This window comes from Trichechus manatus, unplaced genomic scaffold (genome assembly GCF_000243295.1).
Source record: "Trichechus manatus latirostris isolate Lorelei unplaced genomic scaffold, TriManLat1.0 scaffold00069, whole genome shotgun sequence".
NCBI classification, from domain to species: Eukaryota; Metazoa; Chordata; class Mammalia; order Sirenia; family Trichechidae; genus Trichechus; species Trichechus manatus.
In genome coordinates, this window is record NW_004444005.1 from 7725905 (window position 1) to 7751904 (window position 26000).

General features: G+C 41.2%; 1 protein-coding gene across 1 annotated transcript in view; it reads left to right on the forward strand.

The window, feature by feature from the left end:
* The window catches only part of ATXN10 (ataxin 10), a 207959-nt gene that overhangs the window by 21993 nt on the left and 159966 nt on the right, over positions 1 to 26000 (forward strand). The window contains exons 2-5 of the mRNA XM_023734618.1: positions 3904 to 4095; positions 13000 to 13082; positions 20694 to 20790; positions 23069 to 23227. Coding sequence (XP_023590386.1) covers positions 3904 to 4095; positions 13000 to 13082; positions 20694 to 20790; positions 23069 to 23227 — 531 coding nt within the window. The remainder of the gene's footprint in view (positions 1 to 3903; positions 4096 to 12999; positions 13083 to 20693; positions 20791 to 23068; positions 23228 to 26000) is intronic.

Sequence of the window (26000 nt, forward strand, 5' to 3'; positions counted from 1 at the left end):
TGTAAACCTTCATCTAAAGTACAATAATATATATGTGTGTGTGTGTATATATATATATGTATATATATATGTATATATATATATATATATAAATATTTCCCTTCACTGTTCACATCGGACTGGTGCCTGGCTCAGAGTACATGCTCAGTAAATTTGGATCATATACGAAGCCACTCTTAAGTATGTGAATGGTCTCATTGCTATATTTGTTTGGATTGAACAAATACACTTAATGAATGCCAGTTCTGGGCCCTAGAGATACAGAAAGAATTAAGATGGCCTGTTTTCAAGGGACTCACAGGCTAGCTAGGGAGGTAAACAGGATAAGTAAATACAGTCTGATGTGGATAAATGTTATTCGAATCTTATGAACAAAGCTCCAGTGGAGCATAAAGATGGGAAACCATTTTGCCTGGAGTAGCAGAGGAGTTTCACCAGGGCTGAGATTTTTCAGTAAGGCCTAGAAGGAAAAGCAAGATTCTTTTAGGCAGAGAACTGGGTGGGAATGGTGTGGAAAGAGCATTCTGGTGGAGGGCATGAAAGTGCTTGCTTGATCTTTTCAGGAATCCCATGGTTGTGCCTTCTTGGGACAGCAAATGACAGTGATCACAACCCTAAATTATTTTCTGTTTATACTGCACATGGGAATTATTGTGTGCCTAATAGGTTCTGCCATGATTACACTTTAGTAACTTATTATAGTTACTTGGATTTCAGCAATCTTTTGATTGGCCTCAGCTCAGTTAAACATTTTCCTTTTGGTTAAAGTATAGTAAAGGATAGAAGGATGGTACATATATGACAAATTAACATGTAATATTGGAAATGATTCACAGAAGGCTAGTTCATGAACTAACTATTCTGTATTTGGAATATTGGTTGTGCAGTTTTCCTAACAACAGTGCTTTTGTTCTATCGTGTCAAGTTTACCATAGTTGGATTCAAAGCTTTTGCTATGCTAGCTATCAATCATGGGTGAAACAGAGATAAGATTTCAAGTAGAGACATCGGGGAACATGGTTCCCAACGGGAAGGTAGTAAGTAGTACCCGTGGTGAGATGTAGATTGCAAAGGATCAGCTGAAAGAAATCATATTGGCATCTTTATCATGTTGTTAGGTGCCGTCAGGTCGGTCCCGATTCATAGTGACTCCGTGTACAACAGAACAAAATACTGCCCAGTCCCCACAATCGTTATTATGCTCGAGCCCATTGTTGCAGCCACTGTGTCAGTCCATCTCATTGAGGGTCTTCCTCTTTTTCGCTGACCCTCTAATTTACCAAGCATGATGTCTTTCTCCAGGGACTGGTCCCTCTTGATAACATGTCCAAAGTATGAGACATAGTCTTGCCATCCTTGCTTCTAAGGAGCATTCTGATTGTACTTCTTCCAAGACAGATTTTTTGTTCTTTTGGTAGTCCATGGTATATTCAGTATTTTCACCAACACCATAATTCAAAGACATTGATTCTTCTTCCGTCTTCCTCATTCATCATCCAGCTTTCACATGCCTATGAAGCTATTGAAAACACCATAGCTTGGGTCAGGTGCACCTTAGTCCTCAAGGTGACATCTTTGCTTTTTAACACTTCAAATAGGTTTTTGCAGCAGATTTGCCCAGTGAAATATGTTGTTTATCGTAGATACATATAAATCCACATTTCTTAGCCATCTTGATAGAATAAAGAGGCATTATTTTAGTTGTCACAGCTCTACTTTGATTTGACTGTAAGGTTAAATAATAAACATCAGCAAAACTTCATGCAGATTGGGCAGATAGGGGTAATTAGATTTATCTGTTGTGGAAATTGCCATCGCTCTTGATGTTCTTTTCAGTGTTCTAACCCTCGAGTATTTTCTTAGTGTGTTCGTGTTTGCGGTGTGTTTAGTGCTCCTTAAAGCTCTCTCGAGGGTGTTAGTAGTCGGTGTACTTTTTATTGTAATACAGTCCCTGAAGATGGCTTATATACTTAATTGTTTCATACAGTGATCGAGGCACGATTAAAGCTACTCTTGAATTTCACTGTTTTTGTTGGTCACTGAGTCGCAGATACCGATTCAAAGCTTCGTGATCCACATTTAGAGTGGGCTGACTGAGGAAGGCATGGGCAAATCATTTTATTTTATATGCGGTTCCACAAACTTTCATCAATCTGTACTCTGCCTCTTTCCAAAAGCAAATCTGAGATACCTTAAAAAATAATATAATACAATCAAACTAAAGGTAAGTGAGGAAATTGGGGAGAAGAGAAAAGCTGAATAGGAAAAGTAAAGTTAGTATTCAGAGTTGTGCCGTGGGATTCATCTTGTTATAGGTGGGTTACAAATTTGACTCTGGGCTTTTTAAAGGCCCAGACAGAGAGGGAAACATGATAAATACTGTGACTTATATTGTCTAGACTTAAGATGAAAACACAGCACTTGGACTGTAAGTACTCATCGTACTTGGACTCAAGGGAAACATCTCCTCTGAGCTCTTGTAGAGGAGGCGTTCAGAGTGTCTTCACCAGCACCTGAGCAAGCACGGTGAGTCAGGCAATTCCCCGTCAACAGTTCTGTGTAAAAGCCCTGGCGGCATTGTGGTTAAGGGATAAGTGCTGACTGAGAGGCCGGCGGTTCGAACCACCCAGCCCCTGTGTGGGAGAAAAGACCTGGCAACCTACTTCTGTAAAGATGAAGGCCAAACCCGTTGCCGTCGAGTTGATTCCGACTCATAGCAACCCTGTAGGACAGAGTAGAACTGCCCCATAGGGTTTCCAAAGAGCGGCTGCTGGATTCAAACTGCGAACCTTTTGGTTAGTGGCCGAACGTTTAACCCCTGTGGCACGGGGGCTCCCTCCGTAAAGATGACAGCCTAGAAAACCCAGTGGGGAGGTTCAGCAGTGTCCTATAGAGTCGCTACAGTTAGAATCGACTCGACTGCACACACCACCACCACAACAGTTCTGTGCAGATGTGCAGCTCCTTGATGGCCTGGCTTAATCCAAGGGTAAAATGTGGGGTGGTGTGCAGTCAGATTCCACAGTGGGCGCGTAAGGTAAAAATGTGTGTGTCAGAATTCTCTCTTAAATGGTCCAGCACAGCATTTCTGCTCTAGCATCGCCTTTCTCTTAACAGATTGCCCTTTCTTTAGGGGATTTGTAAAATGAGGAAGTTGGTTTGCATTTTGGTGCCATGTTGCACAAAAAAATTCTTGTCTTTGTAGCTCTGGAATAATACCCAGTGCAGCAGTACTCCTGGCCCGAGACGTGTGGGAACTGAGATGCCCTGAGGGGACAGCCACCAGTTCCTCTTTCTCCCCTGGGTGTCCGCTCTTGGTGGAAGAGCTGGCACACTTTAAATCCTCTCTCTTTGTCTCTCTCAGCTGCATAGTTGAATATGTGTAAGTTACGTGCTCATGTTACCCACCTTCTCGGGGAGCTAGCGATAGGACGGCGAACTTGGCCTCCAGGCAGCCCTTCAGGAATGTCTCTCATAACTGAACTTTAGGTACATACTGGGTGGCAGAGGCCAAGGTTATACTCTCTGTCTAGAACATAAAATGCGGACGTTCTGTTCTGATGAAGGGCAGATTCATAAGCCTGAGCGGTCGCCTGAACTGGGATTTGGGTTGTCATAGGACGTGGAAATACTAAAGTCAGACTCTTGAGTGGAGATGACAGTATTGACTTTGTAAGGTTATTGCAAAGATTCAGTGAGATAATACATGAAAGGCACAGTAAGCACTCAGTATATGTAACATTTGTGTGTGTGTGTGTGTATTGTAAATTAAGGAACTGGAAGAGAAAAGCCCAGCCCACCTCCTCACACTAGTAGATGCAAGCTGTTTTCTGAATAGGGCATTTGGAAATGAGGTGTTTTTGTTCCCTCTGGTTAGTAACGAAGAATATTATCTTCTTTCAGAGAAACAGCACCCAGGAGTATCTTCCAAAGAGTCCTGGGTATCTTAAAGAAGTCTTCTCATGATATTGAACTGGCCTGCAGAGATCCATCCCAAGCGGAACATGTAGCTTCCAGCCTGCAGTTAATAACAGAATGCTTCAGATGTCTCCGAAATGCTTGCATTGAGTGTTCTGTGAACCAGGATTCAATCAGGTAGTATTCTTCGTAGTTCCATAAGTACCTGTGATTGTATTTCCTTGTATATGTGCATGCTGGCTGTGTCTGTGCGTTTCTTTGTTAGGAATTGTTAATGCTAAATGGTATTATGGCATTACCTTTTCTCTTTACAAGACCATCCTTTTCATCTCTGGGAGAAGTCCATTACATGTCTTGCCATGGGAGACTCTTAAACCACGCTGCAGTGGTACAATATGTAATAGTGTACGTTTAACCTTAGGGGTTACTTAGATTTCTTACTTGTATTTATAATGTGTTTTCAGGTATTTGGTTTGGTATATAGCACAGTGATAAGAATTCCATTTTGATTCTTTAATTCTAGATTCTGCCTCCTTAAATGTATATGCGGTTACGGACCTCACTTTTCATAGTTGTAAATGTTTTCATCAGTTACCCTTGTGTTTACGTTGAACAAGTAGCCTGTTTTATAAACTTAAAAGATGGCCCTTGTTTCCTCAAGAGTGTGTAATGTTGCAGATTCTACTTTCACCGATTTTACGACATGCACGTTTTTAAAAACAGTTAAAAAAATAGCCACAGAGTTGCCTGGTACTGTTCTTGGTTTTTTTCCATGTTACTCTCTCCTCTCAGAACTGAGCACCTTTCCTCTTTGATTTTATGAAATCTACTTTTTATTAAAAATTTGTACTTGAGGTAAAGTCTGGAGCCACACAGAGGATGCTCGCCTCGCCCTTCCTGGACTTGAATGTAGACACGGCCTCCGGGCCCCCTGTCACTGCTGTGATGAGTGAAGGTGGACTGGCCCAGAAGCACTTCGCTGCCTAGACAGTCCTGTCCCTGAGGCTTTGATATGATTAATGAGCGGTTTAAGATCAAAAGGGAGGAGAAAAAAGCTAGAGTTGTTTGACTTCAATACTAAACCGAACCTGCCATCCATTTTCAGATAAATGGATAGAAGCAATAATAAGCTTGATAAGAATAAACAGTGTTTTGACTGTTGCCTGTGTGCTAGAAGCAGTGGGCCAGCAGTATAGTTTGGATTGTTCTCTTCCCAGGAAGGGAGGCCCTCTAGTGTGATGGGGGAGGAAAAGGAGAGCCTTAGAACAGACTGTTGGCTTAGTGCTTAACTAGCCTCGGTAGGGAAGGAAGTGAACATTTGGTGAGCCTTTCCTAAGCACCAGGCTTTGTCCCAGGTGCTTTACTTGCAGTATCTTGTTTAATCCTTAGAACAAACCTATGGCATGGTATACTATAATTTTTCCATTTTTACAAAAGAAGAAACTGACTCAGAGAGGTTAAATATCTTGCCTGAGAGTCACTCTTTCAGTAAATGAGAGAGCTTAGAATGTTCTCTCTGGCTCCAAACTATCAGACTCTAAAGTCTAAGCTAAAAAGCAGTCTGCCATAACTATCCCAAGACATACACATTGGCCCTGGTAGTGTACGATTGCTTCATCCCTAAAATCAAAATGCCTAACAAAGCTTAGGCACTTGGTTTGCTCAGTAAATATTAAATGTTTCTGCCCCTGCCTCAGTATTGAGGGAAATAGAAGTTTATGATAATCTTAATGTTCTTTTAAAACAATTTATTCTTGTTTTCTTTTTTGATTGTGAAGGTAACATATATGCAAGCTATAAAAATCCAAACAGAAAAATAAATACTATGGCAAATAAAATTCTCCACTCTCACAAAGCTAACCATTCCTAGTATCGGCTGTCTCTGGCAGGGCCATCAGGGCAAGGGCTGGTTTAACTGTGCAGTCATGGTGTCTTTATTGCAGGCAACTTACGATCGGGCTAAAATAAACACTTACAGGAGGCTTCATTTTCTGCCTCTTACCTTCTAGGATTGTATTATTATTCACTGTTGATTTTCAAAGGGAAATTCCAACCATTTAGGGCATCAGCTTAGGAAGAGACGTTTTCTAGTCGGAAAGTATAACAAAAATTCTAGCTAAGGACTTTGTGGCCAGCCTTAACTAAAGCCAGTGTTTCCAAGCCAGTCAGGATTCAGATTCAGAACACCAACATACATTTATCTGGTGTTTTAAGTTATTAAGAAGTTGATCAGCGTGGGTGATGCCATTAAGGCCTAGATCTTTTCACATCTTCTGTCTGAACGTCGTACTTAGGGTAGACTTTGCCAAGGGTATATGGAACGGGGTGTAATAGAGCAAAGCAAACAGTCTCTGAGTCATACGAAATTTCAGAAAATACTCAAAGAAAACTGTTCAAAGCAGTTGCCTCTGCATGTAATATAACCCCTGTTGCAGGGATTGGTATACTTTTTCTGTAAAGGGCCAAATAGTTAAATACTTCAGGCTTTGTGGGCCATATGATCTTTGTCGCAATTTTTTAACTGTTACATTATAGCAACAGTCATAGACAATCCATGAATGAATGAGTATGGCTGGGTTCCAATAAGACTTTATTTATGGACATGGGAATTTGAATTTCATAAAATTTTCACTGTCATGAAATTATGCTCTTTTGATTTTTTTCTAACCATTAAAAAAATTATAAAAACCATTCTTAACTTGCTGGCCATACAGAAACGAGCCCATTTACTTTCTGGTAACCATCTGTGTGTGTAGAAGCAAGAGCGAGAAGAAAGAGGTGGAGCAGCCTCTTTTCTGGGAGGCAGTTGCTGAGCCACCTTTTCCCACCAGCCGTACGCGTGGAAGAAGAGAGAAGGAGCAGTGGCTTTCTGACCACCTGGCCTTGGGGAAGGGGGAGAGGACCTAGCCATGTGCATGCTGACCCTGGCGCTCTGCAGGCTTCTTCCATTAGTGCTAGGGCTTTACACAGGGTTCTGGAATTTCATCCATTCAGATCAGGATTCTTTTTTAGTAGTGAATATCTTGATTTGATTCTCATTTACCTTGAGAGAAGTGAAGAAAGTAGGGAACTATATTAGTTTTCTGTTGCTGCTGGAATAAATTACCACAAATTTAGTGGCTTAAAAGAACAGAAATGTATTATCTTACAGTTCTAGAGTTCAAAAGTCCAAAATCATTCTCACTGGGCTGGGTGTCAGGTTGTCGACAGGGCTGTTTCCTTCTGGAGGCTCTAGGGGAGAATCCATTTCCTTGCCTTTTCTAAGTTCTGGAGGCCTCCAGCTTTCCTTGGCTCATGGCCCCATCCTCCATCTTTAAAACCAGCATCATAGCACCTTCCAGTCTCTCTGATTCTGACCCTCTTATAAAGGCCCTTGTGATTACATTAGGCCTACCCAGGTAGTCCAGAATAATCTCCCCATCTCAAGATTCTTAATCACATCTAAAAAGTCTCTTTTGCCATATAATGTAACATATTCATAGGTTCTGGGGATTAGGACGTGTATATCTTTGGGAGGGCCATTATTTGGACTACCACAGTCTGCCCTGTGGCCCCCAAAGATACACATCTGTTCCATATGCAAAGTATATTTACCCTATCCCAAAGTCCCCCAAATTTTTGTCCCATTGCAGCATAAACTCAAGTTCAAAATTTATCTAAGTCTCATTAGATCAAAAGTCGCAATCTCATCATCTCAGTCATCTAAATTACATATGAGTGAGACTCTGGGTATGATCCCTCTTGGGGCAAAACTCTTCATCTGTGGATCTGTGAAATTAGAAACAAGTTATCTGCTTTCAAAATACGGTGTGGGACTGGCATAGGATAATAATTATTGACATCCTTCAAAAAGGGAGAAAATGGAAGGAAAAATTAAGTCACCAGTCCCAAGCAATTTCAGAAGCCAGTTGGGCAAACTATTAGGTTTCAAGGCCTGGGAATAATCCTCTGCGGCTTGAGGCAGTGCACTCTGGGCTCTCAGCTCTGCCCAGAAAGTCATCCTTCCTTTTTTTCGAAGGGTAGCGTATATTTGCAGCTGAGTAGTTTTATCAGCCTGTTTCCTGCGTGTAGAATTTTGGGAGTTTGCCAACCTTCTTTCATTTCATCCTTTCTCTGTTCCTTTGAGTCCAAGTTGACAGTGTTTCTACTGTAGTAATATTCTCAGAAACCTTGTGGGTATTCTATGTATGTTATGGGGGTTTACACCGTTAGACAAGAGGGTCTTCCACAGATCTTTCCTGGTTAATCCCGTTTCTATTCCTGGTTTATGCTGAGATGGCTGAGGGTAATCCATGAATCACGTGCCTAATCCCTACAGTGAGTCCTCTGTATGACCGAATACCCTGACTTTTTGATCCATCTGAGGCACTAGCAAAAGGTTGTTTAGCCACACACTTGGCTTTCTCTCCATAGCATGCTTTCCTGACAGTGAATCTCCTCGGTTTAGTATCTTCTGAAATTTGGAAAGTCTGAGAATTTCCCAAATCATTATGAACTGATTCCTTTTTAATGCTTAGTTCTTCCCTCTATTGATCTCTTTCATCCTGCGTTTTACTGTAAGCAGCAAGAAGAAACCAGGCTGTACCTTCAACATTTTGCTTTGAAATCTCCTTAGCTAAGTATCCAAGTTTGTCGTTCGTAAGTTTTGCTTCCCCCGTAACTGCAGTACACAATTCAGCTAAGCTTTTTCTGCCACTATATAACAAGGGTCGCCTTTCCTCCAGTTTCCAGTAACATGCTTCTTGTTTTCTTCTGAGCCCTCACTAGCAGAAACTTCAGTATCCATATTTCTACTAACATTCTGTTCAAGGCAGTCTAGGCTTTTTCTATCATGCTCCTCAGAATTCTGCCAGCTTCTACCCATTGCCAAATTCCAAAGCCATTTCCAAATTCCAAAGCCATTTCCAAACTTTTAGGTATTTGTTACAGCAGCACCCCACTTCTGGTACCAGAGTCTGTATTAGTTTCCTCTTACTGCTGTAACAAATCACCGTAAACTTAGTGGCTTAAAACAACACACATTTATTATTTTGTTGTTGTTGTTAGGTGTCATCGAGTTGGTTCCGACTCATAGCAACCCTATGTACAACAGAACGAAACACTGCCCAGTCCTGTGCCATCTTCACAATCGTTGTTATGCTTAAGCCCATTGTTGCAGCGGCTGTGACAGTCCATTTCATTGAGGGTCTTCCTCTTGTTTGCTGACCCACTACTTTACCAAGCATGATGTCCTTCTCCAGGGACTGATCCCTCCTGACAACATGTACAAGGTGTGTGAGACGTACTCTTGCCATCCTCGCTTCTCAGGAGTATTCTGGTTGTACTTCTTCCAAGACAGATTTGTTCGTTCTTTTGGCAGTCTGTGGTATATTCAGTATTCTTCTCCAACACCGCAATTCAAAGGTGTCAATTCTTCTTCTGTCGTCTTTATTCATTGTCCAGTTTTCACATGCATATGAGGTGATTGAAAACACCATGGCTTGGGTCAGACACTTCTTAGTCTTCAAGGTGCCATCTTTGCTTTTTAACATTTTAAAGAGGTCTTTTGCAGCAGATTTGCCCAATGCAATGTGTCTTTTGATTTCTTTTTTTTATTTTTTTTTAATCTCAAAAGGTGTTTTTAAAAACATTTATTGTTTCAACAATTTACTATCAGTTACACTCTTCCTTAGGAAAATTACTGGTCACCAAGGGAAATAATGCAACAATACGTCTCTTGTGTTTCTGCGGTGCACATTTTTCTGTAGATACTTCCTTTTATATATAAAAATTACTGTTCAGACCAAATTCATCTCTACTGAACAATAAAGCATGAGTAGTATGGCTTATTTTTTTGGAGCTAAATCTCCTAACTGAATAAAATCGATGAATTTTTTACCTGATTTTTACCTGACATAATTTTTTTAAAAGCCAGTTATCCTTATAGGACTGTGCCTGGATAACTCACATTAATGTCTGAAAGACCTTGCTATGAATCATCAAGTTGATTTCTTGACTACTGTCTCAATAGGTGTTGATTGTAGAGCAAAGTAAAATGAAATCCTTGACAACTTCAGCTTTTTCCCTGTTTATCATGATATTGCTTATAGGTCCAGTTATGAGGATTTTTATTTTTCTTATGTTGAGATGTAATCCATACTGAAGGCTGTGGTCTTTGATCTTCATCAGTAAGTGCTTCAAGTCCTCTTCACTTTAAGCAAGCAAGGTTGTGTCACCTGCATAACACAGGTTGTTAATGAGTCTTCCTCCAATCCTGATGCCCTGTTCTACTTCACATAGTCCAGCTTCTCAGATTATCTGCTCAGCATACAGATTGGATAAGTATGGTGAAAGGATACAACCCTGATGCACACCTTTCCTAACTTTAAACCACACAGTATTTCCTTGTTCTGTTTGAATGACTGCCTCTTGATCTATGTACAGGTTCCTCATGAGCACAATTAAGTGTTCTGGAATTCCCATTCTTTGTAATGTTATCCATAATTTGTTATGATCCACACAGTCAAATGCCTTTGTATATTGAATAAAACACAGGTAAACATCTTTCTGGTATTCTCTGCTTTCAGCCAGATCCATCTGACATCAGCAGTGATATCCCTGGTTCTGCGTCCTCTTCTTAATCTGGCCTGAATTTCTGGCAGTTCCCTGTCGATGTACTGCTGCAGCCGCTTTTGAATGATCTTCAGCAAATTTTTACTTGCGTGTGATATTAATGATATTGTTCGATAATTTCCGCATTCAGTTGGATCACCTTTCTTGGGAATAGGCATAAATATAGATCTCTTCCAGTTGGTTGGCCAGGTAGCTATCTTACAAATTTCTTGGCATAGATGAGTGAGTACTTCTAGCACTTCATCTTTTTGTTGAAACATTTTAATCGATATTTCGCCAATTCTGGAGACTTGTTTTTCACCACTGCCTTCACTGCAGCTTGGACTTCTTCCTTCAGTACTGTTGGTTCCTGCTTATATGGTACCTCCTGAATGGTTGAACGTCAACCAGTCCTTTTTGGTACAGTGACTCTGTGTATTCCTCCCATCTTCTTTTGATGTCCCTTGTGTTGTTTAATATTTTCCCATAGAATCCTTCAACTCGAAGCTTGAATTTTCTCTTCAGTTCTTTCAGCTTGAGAAACACCAGGCGTGTTCTTCCCTTTTGGTTTTCTAACTCCAGATCTTTATACATGTCGTTGTAATACTTTACTTTGTCATCTCCAGCCGCCCTTTGAAATCTTCTGTTCGGCTCTTTTACTTCCTCATTTCTTCATTTTGGTTTAGCTACTCAGTGTTCAAGACCAAGTTTCAGAGTCTCTTCTGACATCCATTTTGGTCCTTTCTTTCTTTCCTGTCTTCTTAATGCCCTCTTGCTTGCTTCATGTATGATGTCCTTGATGTCATTCCACAGCTCATCTGGCCTTTGGTTGTTAGTGTTCAGTGTGTCAAATCTATTCTTGAGGTGGTCTCTAAATTTAGGTGGGATGTACTCAAGGTCGTACTTTGGCTCTCGTCTTCTTCTAATTTTCTTCTGTTTCAACTTGAACTTGTGGATGAGCAATTGATGATCTGTTCCACAGTCGGCCCCTGGCCTTGTTCTGACTGATCATATTGAGCTTTTCCATTGTCTCTTTCCCCAGATGTAGTCAGTTTGATTCCTGTGTGTTCTGTCTGGCGAGGTCCACATTATAGTCCCATTCATGTTGGTGAAAAAAGGTATTTGCAATGAAGAAGTCGTTGGTCTTGCAAAATCCTGTCATGCGATCTCTGGCATTGTTTCTATCACCAAGGCCGTATTTTCCAACTACCGATCCTTCTTCTTTATTTCCGACTTTCACATTCCAATCTCCAGTAATTATCAATGCATCCTGATTGCATGTTCGATCAATTTCAGACTTCAGAAGTAGGTTAAAATCTTCAATTTCTTCATCTTTGGCCTTAGTGATTAGTGTGTAAATTTGAATAGTAGTCATATTAACTGGTCTTCTTGTAGGCATGTGGATATTATTCTCTCACTGACAGCATTGTACTTCAGGATAGATTTTGAAATGTTCTTTTTGATGATGAATGCAACGCCGTTCCTCTTCAACTTGTCATTCCTGGCTTAGTAGACCATATGGTTGTCTGATTCAGAATGGCCCGTACCAGTCCATTTCAGCTCACTAATACCTAGGATATCAATGTTTATGCATTCCATTTCATTTTTGATGACTTACAATTTTCCTAGTTTCATACTTTGTACATTCCGCATTCTGATCATTAATGGATGTTTGCAGCTGTTTCTTCTCATTTTGAGTCGTGCCACATCAGCAAATGAAGGTCCCCGAAGCTTGACTTCATCCACGTCATTAAGGTCAACTCTACTTTGAGGAGGCAGTTCCTCCCCAGTTGTCTTTAGAGTGCCTTCCAACCTGAGGGCTCATTTTTCAGCACTGTATCAAACAGTGTTCTGCTGCTATTCATAAGGTTTTCACTGGCTAAATCTTTTCAGAAGTAGACTGCCGGGTCCTTCTTCCCAGTCTGGCTTAGTCTGGAAGCTCAGCTGAAACCTGTCTGCCATGGGTGACCCTGCTGGTATTTGAATACCAGTGGCATAGCTTCCAGCATCACAGCAACATGGAAGCCCCCACAGTATGACAAACTGACCGACACGTGAGAGTTTATTATTTTACTGTTCTGGAATTCAGAAATATAAAATGGGTTGACAGGGCTTCGTTCCTTCTGGAGACTCTAGAGGAGAATCCATTCCCTTGCCTCTTTCACTTCCAGAGGCCACCCACATTCCTTGATTCATGGCCCTCTTCCAGCACTGGCGTCACTCCAACCTCTGCTTCTGTTCTTACATCTCCTTCTCCTTGACTCTGACCCCCCTGCATCCCTCTTATCAGTACCCTGGTGATTACATTGCCATGTAAGGTAAAATATTCTGAGGTAGGATATGGATGTCTTTGGGGGCCATTGTTCAGCCAATTATAGGAACTATTAACCGATACTGTTAGCACCGTTCATTGAATTATCATTCGAAGTACAGTTTTAAGAAAAGGAATGTATTTAATTTTGTCTTTTTTTTTTTTTAAACATAATGCAGGAACTTGGATACAATTGGCGTTGCTGTTGATTTGATTCTTCTTTTTCGTGAACTGCAAACGGAACAGGAATCCCTGTTGACAGGTAACATGCAGTATAATTTATAGCTTATTTGTAGTCTTTTAAAGATTTTAAAACCAGTACTTTGAGTATTACATCACTCATTGAAGCACATGTTCTGTATTTCATGAGATAGGTGAACTACAGTAGTGAAACAGTAAAGAATTATCACAAAAGTAAGTTACAGGAACTTACTTTCCTCCCTTCTTCGGTGTTTATGGATGTAATATGATAGTTGTGTTAGATGTAATCAAGACAATGACAAAGGAGACAAAAATCTGTGCCCTCAGGGAGCTTACATTCCAGTGAGGGGAGCCAGATACTAAGAATGATAAATAAATTGAATATGTATTAAGACAGTGGAGCCCTGGTGGTGCAGTGGTTAAGAGCTTGGCTACTAACCTAAAGGTCGACAGTTTGAATCCACCAGTTCCTTGGAAACCCTACGGGGCAGTTTTACTCTGTCCTATAGGGTTGCTATGAGTCGAAGTCAACTCGACGGCAATGGGTTTTATGTATTAAGACAGAAAGGGAAGTCTGCTCTGATTGCTGTCTTATCAGTGGCTGTTGATACAGGATTAAGAGAAAAACCAAGTTTCCTAATTTGAAGATCATGAAGTTTTTCTAGACTTATTGGAAAGTTTTTGTTCCTTGTATTTCTAGCATCAACATTGGTGGTAGGTCGACAGAGAACTGCAAGTTATATCTCTTTTCACAGGTGTAGAAACTGAAGCACAGAGGTGAAATGGGCTAAAACGCTGGTGTTCGAGGTGTTTTCCTGGCTTAGGTTAACTTTTTATTCTGTTCTCTGGTTTCTTAGTGTTTTTATTTTAAATTCATTCACTAAAATTCTTGGGTCTTTCTTTTTGATTTAGAAATCTTCCTTTGGGAAATGGTAATTATTTTTTGAATTGTTTACCTCATCTAGGAATTTATACAGAAAGTGTTTGCTGTGAGTTTTTTTGAACAACAGTAGTTTCTTGAGTATTTTCAAAAAATTAATAGAGTGTAGGATTTAGTTGTAAAATGTTTTTAAGGTACTATATATTTAAAGGTATTTTTATAACTATTTTATAATAAAACAGAATCTTTTTTAAAATATTTTTTTATTTTTTATTATACTTTAGATGAAGGTTTACAGAACAAATAGTTTCTCATTAAACAGTACACATGTTGTTTTATGACAGTGGGTAACAACCCTATGACATGTCAACACTGTCCCTTATTGACCTTGGGTTCCCTATTACCAGCTTTCCTGTCCCCTCCTGCCTTCTAGCCCTTGTCCCTGGACTGCTGTGCCCCCACTAGTCTCGTTTTGTTTTTTGGGGCTGTCTAATCTTTGGCTGAAGGGTGAACCTCAGGAGTGACTTCATTATTGAGCTAAAAGGGTGTCCGGGGGCCATACTCTCAGGGTTTCTTCAGTCTCTGTCAGGCCAGTAAGTCTAGTCTTTTTTTATGAGTTAGAATTTTTAAAACAGAATCTTTAGTCCTCAAAATTGGGGGATTAAAATCGGCAATAAAATACATATTTCCCTGTGTTGTGGAAAGGCAGCTGTTTTGCAGTCTGTGTGTGGCATGGTGATTCAGTAAGCCAGCTCGGAATGTACCGCGTTTCATAATTGCTGAAAATACGACGTGGCGGGTAGTGCGTCGCTGGCAGGAGCTGAAGAGCTGTGGTGGGCAGAGATGGGTTTCTCTTTTAATGATGTATTCCTAAATAAAGAAGCAGAGAGGAAGGACTGTACAAACGCTGGGATTAAATCACTATGAGGGCGGAGCCAGCCCCCTGTGTGTGTGCTGGAGCCCATCCCCACTCGCCCACTCAGAAGCTCTTCCGAGATTAGCCTTCCTCCCGCGTCATCAGTTTTTCCCTCGCTTGCTTCGCCATCATTCTCATCAGCATAGAACACGCTCTCCTGTTTGCCATTAAAGTACCTTCCCTTGACTCCATGTCCCCCGCAGTCCATTTTCCTTTCTCTTTGCTCTGTCTCAGATTTGCTACAAATGATTTGATATTTCGTTTTAACAAAATGTCATAAATGATTCTTTTAGCTGGAATCGACTCAATGGCAATGGTTTTTTTTCTTCCTCACAATATTAACACCTACTCCTCACTTACCGACTCTCTCATTATCTGACATTTAGCATTTATGACAACAGTAAAAAAATATACTATTTGACTACTTTGCGCATTAATGAGGTGGTGGGCTTGATGGCAGCAGCTGTGGAGCGTCCCCTCCCTTGAGGAGGATCTCCAGGTGGCCTGCGGGAAGCTGGGCTGCGCTGCCCTGCGCCCTGTGCTCCCCCCTGCCAGTGGGGGCACTGTATTCAGCTGCCGCATGGGGCTGGCCTTCTTCGTGGCCATGGCCTCTGGACGGATGTGTCTGCAGCACCAAGCCAGCAGGCACGTGTTCTGGGCTCCCGGCTCCTATGTGGCCTGAGGCCCTGTAGCTTAAGACTCCTGTGGGCTTGGAAGGGAGGAAAGAAAGAGGCATTGGAGAGGGTGTTGGGAAGAAGTACGTGTGACTTTAGTGACACCCCAGAGTGAGCTACACTGGGCTTGAAGCCTCTCTCGGTGGGGCTGGGTGTGCAGCCAGGCTCCCAGTGCCAGGGCAGGAAGCCCCGAGTCGGTGACTGGCCAAGCCCAGAGGGCCGAGCAGACTCCAGGATCCTGAACAGAGAGCTTGCAGGGGTGAGAGTAGAGCCCTGGAGGTGGCTCTGCGAGGGAAGCTCTGACCCAGCACAGGAGGAAGGTGAAGTGGTTAAGCCGTGGGCCCGCCAGTCACAAAGCCTGGCTTTATCCAGCTGTGTGTCCTCCAAACCTCCGTCTCCGCAGAGGAACAATCCATAGCTGGACTCATCACAGTGATGAGCGCATCAGTAAACTTTGCTATTATTATTTCTATGATTATGTTTTCTAAGTAATAAGAAAAGGACAAATGGATGGTCTGAAAACAGGAGGGAAAATCCTCTGTTTTCGAATAATGACCTTTGGAACCTAACCATGTTGATAAGTGAGGATTGGGTGTATTCTTTTCACTGCTGCAAGTAGATGATCTAACACAAAATTTGAAAGAGCAGATTTCGTAGGGGCTTTTGTGGAACAGTTTGTCATTGATGAGTAAATTTATTGGTTGGTGGCTTGGCTCTTCATTGATATTTGCCCATCAGAGGAAGTAGATCCCTACAGACTGTTTGACGTCAGGTGTATTCAGAGTTGGCGACGTCAGGCGTATTCGGAGTTGGCGACGTCAGGCGTATTCGGAGTTGGCGACGTTAGGTAGTTGCAGTTGTATCAATTTAATTTTTAACAGCTTTGCTGAGGCATTATTTACATTACATACATAATTTATATACATTGACACATTTTACATAAATTACGTAAAATTTATTCACTTTAAGTGTACGAGTCAATGATTTTTAGTAAATTCGCAGAGTCGTGCAAAAATGACTTCAAGCCAGTTTTAGAACATCACCTCACAAAGGACCCTGGTGCCCATTTGCATTCAATCCTGGTTGCTATCCCCAGCACTGAGCATCCGGTTTTGTCTTTTATGGATTGTACTTTGGCGTTATATCTAAGAACTCTGCCTAACTCAAGGTCATGGAGATTTTCTCTTACGTGTCTTCTAAAAGTTGGATAGATTTACCGCTTTAGTGCAGTGATTCATTTTCTTTTAATTTGTATGTTTGGTGTGAGGTAAGGATCTAAATTCATATTTTTGCATGTGGATATCCAGTTGTCCTAGTAACGCTTGTTAAAGACTGTCCTTTCCCCATCAGTTTACCTCAGCATCCTTTTGACAGTTAATAAGCTATAAATGTGGGTGTTTATTTCTGGACTCCTAATACTGTTCCTTTGATCTGCGTGCCTGTCTTCTGACAGTAACATATTGTCTCGATGACGAGCTTTATATAGGATATTTTGAAATTGGGAAGTATAAGTCCTTCAACTTTGTTCTTCTTTTTCAAAATTGGTTAGGCTCTTGTGGGTCTTATTGCATTTTTATACAAATTTGACTACCTGATAGGTAGTCAATTCCTGCAAAAAAGGCAGCAGGAATTTTGGTGGGGATTATTTTCAATCTATAGATTGATTTTGGGAGAATTGCCGTCTTAACAATAATGGAGTCTTCCAATCCATGTACATGGACCATCTCTTCATTTATTTAGACCTGCTTTAAGTTTTTAGTTGTATCAATATTGAGTAGTTGGCTTGTGTTTATGGACAGAATTGGAAAGCTGTTATTACTGAGACAAGAACAAAAATGAAGTTAAGGGGTATTTCTCACCACTTTCTTGAAAAAAGGAGCTAGTGAAATTACTAACTTTTATCTGGATTTTAACAATGAAATTTGGATTCAACAATGACACTTTAACATTTTTTTATAGTGTGTTTGCTCAAACCTAATACATGTAATCTTGTAACAAGTATTCTACTTCTTAATAAAGTGTCTGTACCATCTTTTCACTGTTGCTGTGTGAGAACCTTTTTCTGGATAGACTTTTAGCAGGGTATCTGTGCCAGTTTTTTGTTACCACCCTTGAGGTAAGAACTGTAATTACATTGTCAAAATAATATTTAGAGTATTATTTTCAGAGAATAATTGCAGTGGTGTGACGAATGTATTATGCTCATCAAATTTATGTAAACACAAGCCTGAGTTATTTTAATTGAATTATTGGTGTTATTTTTGGCTTTTATTCTTTTCTAATCCGTAAAAATAATGTTGGGATTTTCAAGGAGCTTTGTAACGTTTGCAGTATTTACATAAAGATCAGTTGATAACTGGTTTGGTAAAAATAAACTGTCATTTTTACTTGTCTGGAGTTTTCACTTTGTTTCCGGGACATCTTTAAACCTTTTCCTTCCAGAATTGTGTTCTGATTCAGAGTGCTAATTTGTAGTTGCCTGATGAATTTGTAGGGTCAGCTGGCTTTCAGACCTACTTATATTGTTTTTTGTGTGTGTGTGTGTTTAATGAAATTGTACAAGGATTTGAGTGTTAGTGTTCTAAAATATTCAGTAGGAATATATGTGTTTGTTTAACTGTGGCTTATCTGAATAAAAATGAAGTTTTTTCTATAAAAGTTTTTTATAATTTCATTACAGAATAATTTAAAAAAAAAACTCAAAAAGGTAGAAGGAAGAAAAATAATCATCACTGTACTCAGGCTCCATAAGACAAACACTTGGGTTTTGTTTGGTCATTTTTCAGTGTGTGCATGTATGGGTATGAACATGGACTTGCAGGTTTGTATCCTGCTTCTTTGGTTTAGATTATAATAGTAACTTAGTTTTGAGGCTCTTGGCTTATTTTGTTTGCATACCTTTTTTATGTCAAAGTTTTGAATTTTGACAGCAATCTTGCAACTCTTCTTTGAGAAATCAGTTGCGTTGCTGTGCTTGGTGAATGAACAGTTCAGACACGTTACACACCTCATCTTCTTTAATCCTTCCAACTACTCTGTCTTTGAGGTGTTGGGGTGAGGAGCCTGTCTTGTGCTCAGCCGGGGATGAAGTGGCAGAGTTTGAAGGGACGGCTCAGGCAGTGAGCGCCAAGTCAATTAAAAAAAAATTTAAAAAAAACCCAATCTGTTGCCATCAAGTCGATTCTGACTCGTGGTGACACTATACGACAGACTAGAACTGCCCTATGGGGTTTCTAAGGACGGCCTAGTGGATTCGAACTGCTGACCTTTCGTTAGCAGCCAAATTCTTGACCACTGTGCCACCAGGGCCCAAAGGCACCAGGGCCTGGGAAACTCTAGTGACAAAGGTCAGGAGCTCAGGGGCTGGATCAGCAGCCTAGCCTGTCACTTCTAGGAAAGCAGAGACCTAGAAACTGTAAGGGACTTCAGTAATTCGCTTGCCCCTAAGAATGTCTTCTTGTAGCTTCCTGGTGGGAAGTCCTTTAATCGGGGCAAGATCTTTTATTTCAGCTCATCCTCTCTTCTTGCACCTTACCGTCCTTGATTAGCCTTGATTCCTGTCCCGGAGGAGAGCCATCTCTCCGTTTTGCCAGGCCTGGTTCTCCCACTTAAAACTGTAATACCTTGGGCAAGTAACCTGACCTTTCTGAGGTTTGGTTCACTCATTTGTTAACTGGGGATCACATTAATACCTACCTTATAAGATTGTTATGGGGTTAAATGAGATAATACAATTAGAACACAGTGGCTGGCATGGAGCAAACACTCAGTAAATGTTAGTTACCATTTTTGTTACTATTACCCTGTGACCTTACTACTGTGTTCTTGGTGCTGTGTTCACGCTGGTGTGTCGTTCTACAGAATAGTCCCCCTCTTCCCACTCAGGACCTTTGTGCGTGCCATTTTCTCTGCGTGGAGTGTGCCCTGGCCCTAGTGTTAACCAGAGGGCGTGGGCACTGAGCCCTTGGGCTAGATGCCACTCATAGTGCAGGGGCATGGCCGTGGTGGACGGAAGCTTGGTCAGGTGTTGACCTTTTAGTTATGGGGGGTATGTCCTGAGGAAGGAACTGGGGCAGGGGTGGGCACTCAAGTGGGAGGCAATGTCGGTATACCGCAGAGTACAGAAGTGTTTTAATATTTTAGTAATCAACATCACCATACCAGTATGAACTGGCCAAATATCAGCTCTCGTATTTCAGTGCAGTGTCGTGGTCAAGAGCTCTGGCTTTGAAGTCACACTGCCTGCTTGGGTTTTGGCTGGATGCCTCACTAGCTGCTTCACGTGGGCAGTGTGCTTGCTCTGTGCCTGCATTTCCTCATGTGGCAGAATACTATAGGGTTGTTACGTGTTGGAATCGACTTGACGGCACACAGCAGCAACAATAATATCTACCTCACTGTGAAAATTAAAGAAGAGAGTCCATGTAAAGCACTTAGAACATTATTGCTTCCCAGTTGTCGTCAAGTCGACTGACTCATGGTGACCCCGGGTGTGTCAGAGTAGAACTGTGTACCATAGGGTTTTCAGTGGCTGATTTTTTGAAAGTAGGTCTCTCGGCCTTTCTTCTGAGGCACCTTTGGGTGAACTTGAACCGCCAACCTTTTGGTTTGCAGCTGAGCGCTTAACCAGTTGGTACACCTAGGGAATCATTCTGAAATGACCCTCCCCCCCTTTTTAAAGAAATCTCCAATAATGCTTTTTGCCTTTAAGCTTATTATGTCTAATTTTAACTGGTCTGTGACTTCCTACTTAGGCTGGCATTTGCCCAGTGCGTCTTTTTTCCTTGATTTAACTCCCAATATTTTGACAGTTTTAGGTATGTTTGTTTTAAATAGCATGTAGTTACATTTTCCAAAATCCAGTGTAAGAGTCACTGTCTTTTAATTGGAGCTCATATTCCAGTTATGTTCAGTGTAATTACAGGTGTTTTTGTGTCTGCATTAACAATTTTATTTAAGATGTTTATGAATTTTGTGTAGACTAAATTGTTTTGGTGAGGCTTTTAAATATTAATATCATGCCAAAAGTTACTGCCAAAAGTTATGTTGTAGAGAGAGACCTTTATAGTTCAAAGAAGAAAATAGAAACTTTCCTGTTTCATAACATGGGGAATATGTCTTATTGAGATATATTTATTCATTGTGTATTTAAAATATTTTTTTAATCACATAACTTTTGTTTTTGCTTTGGCACATTCTCAGCTTTCCGCTGCGGCCTGCAGTTTCTAGGCAACGTTGCCTCACGAAATGAAGAATCCCAGTCTGTTGTTTGGGCGCATGCTTTCCCAGAACTCTTTTTGTGAGTATATTGATGAGAATTTTTCTAACTTCCGAAAAGATTGTGGTTACATCATCCCGTTTATATGAAATTCAAAACCAGGAAAAACTAACCAATGGTGTTAGAAGCCAGTACAGGAGTTGTTCTTGGGCGGTACAGGGAGAAGGCTCGAGGGAGTCTTCTGGAGTACTGGAAATGTTCTGTGTCTTGATCTGGGTGGTGGTCTCATAGCTGTAGGCATATCTTAAAAATTCATTGAGCTCTGCACGTTGTCGATCAGTTTTACTTCAATTAAGAAAACAAAGGTTATGGTTAAAGCAGGTGTAATGTTAAGGATAGTGAGATTTATAAGAAAAAAATGTAAAACACTTCAATTATGGCAGAAATATGGGAAATTAATTAGTCCTCTGTTTTGTGAGCATTTTTTATATGCTTAGCACAGTGCTGTGTGTTTTGGTGGGTATGGAGAGATGTAAGATGTGCGTAACAGATCCATTGAGCCAGGCTGGATTAAGTTACTTTTCCTGGTGATCTTCTCCTTCTTTTCAGCCGGCTCTGTTGGTTCATAAGAATTGAACACTGAGGTAAACGTGAGTAGATAGTGGAGGCAGGGCAGGTAAAAGAAAAGGCACTGGTGGGAATGGGAGGACTGGCCTCTAATCCAGGCTCTGTTGCCAGGGAATGAGGTGACTTTGGTGGTGGCAGCAGCTATTGTCCCAGTGCCTTGAGTTGGGCATTTTGTGTATATTATCCTTGTCCTTTACAACAACCCTGCAAAGGAAGTGGTATTGTCCCTGTTTTGACAGATGAGGGAACTGAAGCTTATGGCTAGTAACTGACATAGCTAGGATATAAGTCCCAGGCTCTCTCTGGGTCCACAGCCTCCACTCTTCCTAAATAGCATGCTGCCTAAATAGTGCGCTGCCATCTCTGGCTGGATAGCTTTTCTGGGCCCACCTATAGGTGTGGTGTTAGGATCAGACGGTGTCTAATGTCACTTCTAGCTCTGAGGTCCGTAATTGGCTCTCAGATTCCTGCAAATAATTACCATTGAAGGTATATAAATGCCTGTTATCCTTATGATTAACAGTAATTGAACTTGGGTAGAGGAAATAATTATGGGATTCAGGCTACAGAAAGAGCAGTTACTTATTTTTGAGAATTCATTCCTTTAAAACATTGTGAACACCTGCTGTACTCCAGCTTCTGTTCTGTTGTGTGCTGTAGAGTCAGTTGGAATACTGTGGTAACTTAGATGCCTTCCTTACCCCCAAAAGAGCCTATGCTTTGGTGGGTGAAGAAAATGAACAGGCAAGTACATAACAGTGTAATAACCAACATGGCTAGGATAAATCCAGGGTATCATAGAAAAAGAGGAGAGGCCCCATGAGCAAGGACAGGATGGACAGTCAGGGAAATCTTGGCAGTTTATGTGGTGGTTTTACCTACGTTATCTCATTCAGTCCTCACAAAAGCCCTGTGTGATAGGTGGAGAAGGTCTTGTTATTCCATTTCATTGTTTATATCAGAAAACACATGGAAGGAGATGTTGTGACTTCACTCTTCATGTGTTTGTGAGACAAATGTAACCAGTTGTGAATTCCAGCTTTGGCAGGTACTGGCTTTGTGCCCTGGGAAGTAAAGTTACTTAGTCCCTCTGAGCCTCGGTTTCCACATTCCTTATCTGCAATACGAGGATAATACATCCCCTCAGAAGAATATTAGGAAGTTTAAATGGAAAGAAAAAAAATTCTGTCATAGTGCGTGACCCATAATATAATCGACAGCCGATAAATTAGTGACCTTCCTGAGGTCACACAGCTGAGAGGTGGATTAGCCAGGACTTGTGTGGGGATCTTGACTCCAAATTCTGTTTTTTGACTTAGACGTTCTGTCCCTTGTAACTATCATGGATGCCTGTAGTCACTGAGTTGTCATTTTTTATCTTTTGATTTTTCTTTTTTATGAGAATGAGCGTTTTCCTGCTTTATATAATGTAATAATTTAGTCTTTTTTTTTTTTTGATCAAATGTTATTTTGCTTTTTGCTTCTAAGTCATAAGTCAACTGCAACTTTAATGTTGCATAGTTTTTATTGTGACTAATTTTATATTTTCCTGTTTGGAATTAGATCTTTTTACAGTATATAATGTACTTGTTTCAGAGTGTTGTAATTATTTATCAAATTATTAGAAATATCAGTATGTACTGAATTTGTTAGTGGAATTATTATTTGTGTTATAATCATATTTTATCATGTTGCTAAATTGTGCTAAGAATTTCATTTCTTTATTTTGAAGTACTTGCTTAAATCATCATGACAAAAAGATTGTTGCCTACTCTTCGATGATTATGTTCACAACCCTTAATCTGGAAAGAATGAACGAACTGCAAGAAACCCTCAATATTGCGATTAGTGTCATAGAAGCTCACCAAAAGCAGCCTGAGTCAGAATGGCCGTAAGTATCTTTTTAAAGATGCGATTCCTTAAGAACATCCTGACAGATCACTTTCCTTGTAGATGTCTTAAAAAATTATGTTTTTCATTTGTCTCTAAAAAAATCAGATCCTTGTCATGTCAATTTAGTCACGGTTGTGTGCTTTGCAAATTGTCAGGGGCTACCCTCAAAGAGCTTACAGTCCCAGGGAGATAAGACACACAAGTAGAAATTTAAATTACGATACAAGAATTGAAAAGTAACTCATAACTTATCACAAAAGTTACTCAGTGGAGTCTTTGTGAAAGAGGAGGGGGAGGTTTGAATTGGGCCTTAAAGGATAAGGGGAGTTTTTAAGGTGCTGAGGAGGAAGGGAGGACATTCCTAGTGTAAGAAAAAGAATAAAAGACCGTGTTATATGTGCAAGGCATCTTCGGAGTACCAGGTCTACGCTGCTTTCTGCAAGTTGACTTTATGCTGCTTCACCTTCACGAAAGACCTACGTTAGTGCTTGTTTTTGCTGAGAGAAATCCAGAGGAGTTTGCTTTTACAGAATAGCATTTAGGGTTTGCTTTGCAGCGAGCCGTCAAAGAAGCAGTGCGCACCCCGAGCAGCGAGAGTGGCATCGTCCCCACCTCCAGCCTTAGGGCTTCTTGCTGCTCCCTGCCATGGTCCTCAGCCACCCTCCCTACGTGGCGACCCCTCTTTCCTCCAGCACACCCCTTCCCCACCATGCTTTTGTTCACCCCACTCTCTCCAGGCTCCTGGCGGGGCAAGAGTCTCCAGCCTCCCAGAGAGTCTGGGTAGGAAGCCAGGGGCTGGTGTCCACCCCCTCCCCCTAGGAGAGGGAACCGATGGCGGAGGTCAGTCGCCCGCACTCCCCCAGCATGTGCCGTCTGCCGCCTGTCAGCCTCTCTGCGGGCCTTGATCCCAGGCACCAGTGAGGGTGGAGGGGAGCGGCTGATTTGGCCCCTCCTTCCTGGCTTCTTCCCAGGCACCTTGCAGCCTCTGCCCTCACTTTGCCCCCTCTCCACCTAGCCCTGGACATCCCTGGGCTGCGGGGGGTGGTGCCCAGTCCCTCTGGGAACGCTGGGATGCTGGACACTGTGGACACATGAGCTAGGGAGGGCGGTGACCCGGGGGTGGCAGCCCTAACCCGGGAATGGGGTGACCCCCAGGGCCTGTGTCCCAGGTAGGGGACGTCTCTGTGCTGGCCAGGCTCCTTCCCTGGGAACTATACTCAGCAACTCCGCATCCAGCCACCATAGCTTTGAACTGTGTCTGTGAGCATCTATGCTTTATTTCAATTTATTTATGATATCATTTCTGTTTTTACTGTATATTAGCGGTGTTTTAGGTTTTATGTGTTATTTGGTATGACTTTTGGTAGGTAATTTTTTGAGTCTGGGAACACTCAAAAATTTTTTCTGTATAAATTAATAATTGCTTCTTTGCTTTATGCCATTTCACATACGAAAGGTTTCATGGGACGCTCTACTTTCAGGTAGCAGGGAAACCTGTATACAGATCAGGCCATTGTGGCAGCAGTTGGTGGCTCACTGAAAGTTAGAGGTTGATGGGTGCATTCACTGACATTCACAGTGTTTTCTCCTAGAGGTAATGTGGGATTTCTCTCTGGTTGCTTTTAAGATTTTTTCTTTGTCTTTTCAGATGGTTAATAATGATGTGTCTCGGCATTGATTTCTTTGGATTTATCCTATTCGGAGAGTCCCTGGGTGGTGCAAATAGTTAACGCAGTCCACTGCTAACCAGTCCACCAGTATCAAATAGAATAGTTTCACTGCCCTAAAAATGGCCGGTGCTCTACCTGTTCATCCCTCCCCCTCTGGACTCCTGGCAACCACTGATCTTTTTTCACTGTCTCTGTAGTGTTACCTTTTCCAGACTGTCATATGATTGGAACCATACAGTATGTAGCTTTTTCAGACTGGCTTCTTTCACTTAGCAGCATGCAGTTAAGGTTACTCCATGTCTTTTCATAGAGTCATAGCTCATTTCTTTTTATTGCTGAATAATATTCCATTATATGCATGTACCACACGGTTTGTTTATCCGTTTATCTACTGAAGGATACTTCGGTTACTTGCAGTTTTTGACAGCTGTGAGTGCCATAAACATTCGTGTGCAGCTTTTGTGTGGACATATGTTTTCATGTCATTTGGGTAAATAACCTAGCAGCATGATTACTGGTTAGCATGGTGAGCCGATGTTTAGCTTTGTAAGAAACTGCCAGACTGTCTTTCAAAGAGGCTGTACCATTTTGCAATTCCTCTTGCTCCACATTCCTGCCAGCATTCGATGTTTTCAGTGCTTTGGATTTTGCCATTCTAATAGGAGATTAGTGGTATCCCATTGTTGTTTTAGTTCGCAGTTCCCTAATGACAAAATGATGTTGAGCATCTTTTCATATACTTATTTATTATCTGTATATCTTCTTTGTTGAGGTGCCTTCACATCTTTTGCCCATTTTGTAATTGGGCTGTTTGTTTTCTTATTGTTGAGTTTTAAGAGTTTTTTGTGTATTTTGGATACAAGTCCTTTATATATACGTGTTTTGCAAGTATTTTCTCCCAGTATATCACTTTTCCTTCATTTTCTTAACAGTGTCTTTCACAGAGTGGAAGTTTTCAATTTTAATGAAGTCTGACTTCTCTATTTTTCTTTTATGGATTGTGCTTTTGGTATTGTGTTTTAAAAAAGTCATCGCTAAACCCAAGGTCACATAGGTTTTCTCCTGTATTATCTTTTGCAAGTTGTATAGTTTTTAGTGTTA